We start from the raw sequence: 7,393 nt of genomic DNA on the forward strand, positions 1-7,393 counted from the left end.
GATACACTAATCTTGTGGAACTTGATACAAAGTAGTGCATGACAAATCAATAAGTAAAGAGTAGGGGTAGCTGTCCATTGTGTCCCCAAGGTTTGTAAGTCATTCTGAATTGATCAGTTTGTAAGAAATTCAGAAGAAAATACACACACGCGTTATTAGAATATGAAATTGTACAAGGCGTATTCTAAAAAAAGTAGCAGAGGGTGTGTCATAACTGCATATTCAGGCCTTAAATCATGAAAAGCGAATAGAATTTATCCAGGTTTGGGACAAATGCGACTTCATGTAAAGATATCTCGGACACACTTTCAGAGAGTATTAGCGGAAAATGTGATACCATGGTCCAATGGCCCTAATGAATAAACAATCTTTGCAGCGTGAACTACTACTACTATAAAATGAAACGTAAATTGTTTGTTAAAGTTTTCTTTGTTTTATTTGGTTGTTATACGTTAAACATTTGACACCATTCACAATTATACCAAATGTTGGAAAGTTATCATCATGTATATGTATGTGTAGCAATTTATATAGTGTACTCATCATTTGTAGCGCAATCGTTGATTATTTTTGCAGAAACAGGTTATAATTCTCGGCAATGTCACCGGACTGATGTAATTGACGGAGTTTTTCATTACCTTCAGTGATACCAGGGAGGTGAGACACACCTCCCTGGTGATACTTAACTTTTCTAGTGTCAAGCCAGAAGTACCCCATGATAACTGTTACCTCGAGATAGCTGTCATTAGTCTACCCAAAAGAGGCTTTCGTTGCAATATTATAATCTACGATGTATATAGTTATATATGAGCGCAAGGAGTATATTCCCTGATATGCATGCGTAGTGTTTCCTTTAATAAAGTTGCAATTGCAGCTAACTGAATTATTTATCTTTTTGTCGCATGTGTCCCGGATTGTATTACAATCAGAAACAGGCAATAATGGCATTATGATATGGAAGATTAGTAGACGAAAATGAAACATCATGTGGATTACAACTTTATACTACCATTTTAATGTCCGCACATGCATACACGCGGATATTGAATGCAACTTTTCATTCATACATTCATTCATTTATTCATTCATTCATTCAGTTGTCAGCACATGCGTTTGTTGTTTTATGATGTAATAGTGTCGAATTGGGTCTTCCCAACCGGACGAGGATTGCATAGAAAATAAATATGAGGTACTTTAAATTTACAATTCATATTTCGATTTCAAATAATTTAATATATATATATATATATATATATATATATATATATATGTGTGTGTGTGTGTGTGTGTGTGTGTGTGTAATATATTTATATACAATTCGTCCCAGAAAGAAAAACGATCCCTAAAACATAGGCTTACTGTGTGGAAGCAATAATACGCAATACGCGTATGTGCCTTTCTATGCCAATGAGTCAAATGTGCACAAATTTAACACATAAACCTATGGACAGGAATTGTAGCATGTAGAAGGCTTAGAACAAAAAAAAAAACATGTTCAAAATAAACTTTGACGCTCTTTGGAATGATGCATACTTTACACAAACTAATTCATTCATGCGTCTGTATAATGTACCATGATTTTGAAATTTCAATATCAAAAACCTTTCGTTTCACTAATCGGCTTTGACACTCGGTAGGACTACATCAGAGAGAGAAATACATAGATACACCAATCTCCGTCTAAGAATAAACAAAAATCTTAAGTAACCTTAGTGTTTTGAATCACTTGAGTGCGTAATTGGAAGAAATAGAAATAGATATTGACAAATATTCTTTTACTCAGGTTTAAAATTATCCTTTTTTATTTTTCCTCACGCTCCCTCTGCCTCTTTGTCTGCAATCCTAAAGTTTCCACCAGATGTCTTCTTTGGTTGTCATTTCTCTCCGAAAAAGGAGAGCGGCAGTAACAGACGATCACAACAAGCACGTGCAATCGTGTAGCAAAATATCCAGGTCTACTTTCAAGCACGTACGTACACAAGGACAAACAGACAAAGGCGTATTCTTCGGTTGTATAATGTGCAGCGTAAGGTAGGGTCGATTAGAGGAGTTCACCAAGACAAAAGGATGAAAGGCTTGACCAACAAAAGAAAGATGATCCTCTTCCAGGGACTGATAATGTAAGCAGCTTCCAGTTGTCCAGCAGGACAGCGCCCGGCAAGAACAACACAAGTGGAACTGCATAGACAGCACACGCCGATTCAATAGCATACACACGGGTGGTTTAATACCAATGAGACTTTTCATCTACACACAGGTTGCAAGGGATGCGCTCGCTTCGAATTTTCCCGACCCGAAGAAAGCAGAAATGTATAATCCAATTGAAAAATCATTATTTACTCAAAAATATCCTATATGTGGTGCAGACGATGGCTTTTCAGCTACGATTACCTATGTGTTACTGTTACTTAGCGCAACACATTATGATACCAAAAGTATTCGCACGTGCAGGGATCGCGTTGTTCAACTGTGTTCATTATAGTCCCCGATCCCCAACAATGGCACACAGGACGACAAGGTCGCCAATGGGCAACTAGGCCTTCATGTATGGCACACGAAGAGTTATGTAGTGCGTGAAACGCACAGAATACGATTCAGGCAGTCAATTGTGTTTGCTTATATTATGCGGTTCTTACGTTAGACCACGGTGCAGCTGAAAAAAAAGAGCAAAAGGATCGAAATCCACCATTTCGTTACAGTTCTCTTCCTTGAAACAGGGTACACTGTACTATTTAAGCATCGGAGCTGGTCCTGCCTCGTGGAACTCAGCTTTAGTTTGTGGGTGCACTACCGCCACCTGTGGCTTATGTGACTGGTGTACAGCCAAAGACGATTATAACATATCACTCAAGAATTGGGTTCAGATTTTACAATGAAGGCAATCGTTTTTTCCTTGGCACTTGTCACTGTCCTCGAGGCGGTGGGTGCTCAAAATCCTCGAGTGACAGTCAATGAGGGAATCCTCGTCGGAAAGACTGTCCGCTTCAGCGAAGACACGTTCATCAAGAAAACACGCGACGTCGACGTATTTCTGGTAAGCCATTATGAACCGCCATATACGGTTCTTTTTGAAACGCCATCTTAGTGTTTCTCCGAAAAAATAACTTTAGAAACACTTTATACGCTTTGCTTAAGTAAAGTAGTTTCTCATTGCTGTAGGGAGAGAGAAAAGCAGTTTGAATTATTCATTCACTTTCTCTTGTGGTCTTTACAGTATTAATGTAATGATAGGAGGGTAGATCAGATTAATGTTACGATTATTTCTTCTACAGGGAGTACCCTTTGCCGATCCACCAGAGCGATTCGCTCCACCACTACCAAAGGCTTCGTGGACAGGCGAAAGAAATGCTACCGAGTTCTCAGCGGCCTGTGTGCAAGATCCATCCGTGGCTTACCCCGTTCAGTCAGAGGACTGTCTGTACCTGAACATCTATGCCCCTAGCCGGAGGGTAATATCAGCTATTACAACATTAGCATTGCAGGTTTACCCTATCCCCCACTCGCACACAGTCATACACGCAATGGGTGTGTGTGTGTGTGTGTGTGTGTATGTGTGTGTGTGTGTGTTTGAGTGTGTGTACTATATCATTATATGTTCTGAAAGAATCGACATGTTATGATAAATGGAAGTCAAATGAAGTATAGATATGGGAGACAGCGAAACCATCGTTTCTAACGAGTAACAGTAGTAGTAGAGTAGTAGTAATAGTTGAAATAGTAGTACATGTAGTAGTAATAGTAGTAGTAACACACTAGCAGTAGTACTAGTAGTATAGTAGTAGTAATAGTAGTAGTAGCACAATAGCAGCAGCAGTAGTAGTAGTAGTAGTAGTAGTTGAAGTAGCAGTAGTATAGCATTGCAGGTTTACCCCATCCCCCCACTCGCACACAGTCATACACGAAATGGGTGTGTGTGTGTGTGTGTGTGTGTGTGGTTGTGTGTACTTTTTACATTATAATAGATATATGTTCTGAAAGAATCGACATGTTACAATAAATGAAAGTCAAATGAAATATAGATATGGGAGACAGCGAAACCATCTTTTCTAACGAGTAATAACAGTAGTAGTAGTAGTAGTAGTATAGTAGTAGTAGAGTAGTAGTAGTAGTAGTAGTACCAGTAGTTGAAGTGGTAGTAAGAAGTAGTAGTAGTAGCAGTAGTAGCAGTAGTAGTAGTAGTAGTAGTAGTAGTACTACTACTACTACTACTACTACTTGTAGTAGCAATACAACCTTGGGGGAAAAAGACTAATGAAAAAAAAAGACTAAAAATGCAGCGAAAGCAGACGACCATGTTTTACATGAACTTAACTTACTCATCACCTTTGGTACTGGTGGCTTACTTCATTTTACCATTTCTATTTGCAACTGTGTTGAAGCCTACGGGAGTGCTACGCTTTGATTTATCATCTATTTTTGAGGATTGAAAGTGATTGTTCAGGGTTTTGCATAATGTTTTCAGCTTCAGATTACTTTATATGTCGTAAAACTGGAATTTAGGCTCCCGGTACGAACGGTACTAACGCCATAAATGGTGTACGCTGGGCATACGTTAGCTCAACTTTATACCCTATAGTCAGTGGCGTATCTAGGGAAAACGGCGCCCGGGGCAAGCGCGAAAATTGCGCCCCTAATTTCTGAAAAAGAGTAGTGTTCAACCCCAACCCCATCCCAGTAGGGACTTTAAGCAAAGTCCACATGATATGCTTTTCAAGCCCTTAAAAGGGGTCTTTTGAGGGTGATTTAAATGTAATGAATTTTGATAAATTTTGGCGAGCGAGCGCAGCGAGCGAGCCAAAAACTTTTGTATTTCAGCTGACAAAACACGGAATTCTTGTCATTTTTTGCTTATCAAATCTTACAATTCTAATCAAGATAGTGACGGCCTATATATAGATTATGATTTATCTATACCAACAAACTGAGTACTTTAAAAAATATTCTAAATCAGGGGGGCATTTCATGAAGCATTTTGTCAGACAACTTGTCGGACAAAATTTGCTTTCAGCCAATCAGAAGCAAGGATTTCAGTAGCTTTTAACAGTTTGTCTGACGAAATATCTGACAAATTGCTTCATGAAATGCCCCCCATGTACTCGCGAGTGAGCCGAAATTTGTATATTTCCGCGTCATCATCACATTTTGTTCTTATCTGCTTTTTGTTTTGATAAATTTTGGCGAGCGATTGGCGAGCGAGCGCAGCGAGCGAGCCGAAAAGTTTTGTATTTCAGCTTACAAAACATGGAACTCTTGTCATTTTTTGCTTATGAAATCTTACAATTCTAGTCAAGATATAGTGACGGCCTTATAGATAACGATTTTTACCAACAAACTGAAGCCTTGAAAAAATACTCTAAATTAGTACGAGCGAGTGAGCCGAAATTTGTATATTTCCGCGTCATCATCACGTTTTGTTCTTGTCTCCTTTTTGTTTTGATAAATTTTGGCGAGCGAGTGCAGCGAGCGAGCCGAAATTTTTTTTTGTATTTCAGCTTACAAAACATGGAACTCTTGTCATTTTTTGCTTATCAAATCTTACAATTCTAATCAAGATATAGTTGCGGCCTTATAGATAACGATTTTTACCAACAAACTGAGGACTTGAAAAAATACTCTAAATTAGTAGGAGCGAGTGAGCTGAAATTTGTATATTTCCACGTCATCATTACGTTTTGTTCTTATCTTGTTTAATTTTTTTGGCGCCCCACCCCCCGTATGTTCGAAACCGTTGGCGCCTTCTTTTGATCCAATTGGCGATCGCTTCAGCACGAAAGAAATTGCAGCCGCTGCTCCGAGAAACATTTTGCCTGCTAAATATAAAATGACATGTGTGGACACAATAGACATTGTCATTTTGTCCGCGTCATCATCACATTTTGTTCTTACCTTCTTCTTCTATATAAAATTTAGAGAGCGAGCGCAGCGAGCGAGCCGAAAATTGTTGTATTTCAGGTTACATAACATGGAATTCTTGTCCGAGTCATCATTGTATTGTTTTTATCTTTTTTTTTTATTTGGTTTTCTGCCCCCCCCCCCCCCCAACCATTCTTCCTTCCCCCCCCCCTTTCCGGTGAGTTTCTTCCTCTTCTTCTTCTTCTTTTCTTTTTTCTTTCTTTTTTTCTTTTTTTTTCTCTTTTTTTCTTCTTCTTCGTTTTTTTTTTTGCGCCCCCAAGGAGTGGCGCCCGGGGCACGTGCCCCCCTTGCCCCCCCCCCCCTAGATACGCCACTGCCTATAGTGTGATAGGGTCTTTAATCGCTTTCTTCTGAATTGGATTACAATCGTTAGAGAAGACAATTCATCACAATCATATATACCCTGTTAGTAAAGCACTGAGTTAATGTTTTAAAAAAACTACCCATCCCATACACATGCACATTTTCATCATACATTATGACTGTGCTTGACAGGTGATGTTATGTATGATATTAATATTTATACTTTTTCTTTATTCTTGCAGCAATCTGGCACTCCTGTAATGGTGTGGATTCACGGTGGGGCTTTCAGTAGTGAAACGGCCATGGGATATGAATACAGCGGTATCCCATTGGTCACTGTTGGCGACGTCATAGTAGTAGCGATAAACTATCGCTTAGGTGTCTTCGCGCAGTTTTCAACAGGTATGCCCCTTTTCAATACCTTACGAAAAATGTAACCATTATCCCTTTTTGTCGGGTCTTTTGCTTAGATTCGAAATTATCTTTATTTAGGAACTCACCATAATGTACTGTAAAGTTTCATACTTTGGTCCACTTTTCCTAGTCTTCCATGAGAAGAATCTGCAAATATTTTACAAGTTTTGTTTGCATCTCTCATTATCGCATCACTGGTATTTGGTCTTTTACCATGTTTTTGTTTTGTATTATCTGTACATGTGAAGAGAAAAAAAATACTTTTCAGCAATTCCTCAACTTCAAATGAATTCATTGAAGAAACAACCGAAGAGAAGAGGATCGAAAAAAAGTGTTTGGTATACGTACACTGTTTTTGTTTGTTTGTTTGTTTCTCGAGGTTATAGGTACACCTCATATTTATCATTAGGGACAACCTGTTTGTTGTCCACTAGTGCATTAATTGAATAAAATTGCTGATTGATAACCGATTGTGAACAACATGGATATCCTTTTTTTCTTTTCTATTCTTTTACCTATCCATCCTTTCAAACTTTGTCTCATTCTTCGAGGAAAAAAAGAGCTGAATAAGGTATATGATTTGAATAAAAATCGAAATGCTTGAGTGTTAATGAAAACAAAGATATAACATATGTACAATGCAATTGTATGTTGTACAGGGCCTACACATTCTTGACTTATCAAAGAGATAAGCTAGAAATTGTTGGAAGTCTGTCGTCTGGAGAAAGTTAGATGTATAGATCAAAGAATCACATTCTCCTGG

General features: G+C 38.4%; 1 protein-coding gene across 1 annotated transcript in view; it reads left to right on the forward strand.

Moving 5' to 3' along the window:
* Positions 1 to 2,872: 2,872 nt before the first annotated feature.
* LOC139709460 (acetylcholinesterase-like) overlaps positions 2,873 to 7,393 on the forward strand; it is a 16,082-nt gene continuing 11,561 nt past the window's right edge. Inside the window, exons 1-3 of the mRNA XM_071621425.1 lie at positions 2,873 to 3,034; positions 3,273 to 3,449; positions 6,459 to 6,618. Coding sequence (XP_071477526.1) covers positions 2,873 to 3,034; positions 3,273 to 3,449; positions 6,459 to 6,618 — 499 coding nt within the window. The remainder of the gene's footprint in view (positions 3,035 to 3,272; positions 3,450 to 6,458; positions 6,619 to 7,393) is intronic.

The sequence above is a fragment of the Diadema antillarum genome, unplaced genomic scaffold (assembly GCF_040938485.1).
Source record: "Diadema antillarum isolate AM-2024a unplaced genomic scaffold, OU_Dant_1.0 seq00001437_RagTag, whole genome shotgun sequence".
NCBI lineage: Eukaryota > Metazoa > Echinodermata > Echinoidea > Diadematoida > Diadematidae > Diadema > Diadema antillarum.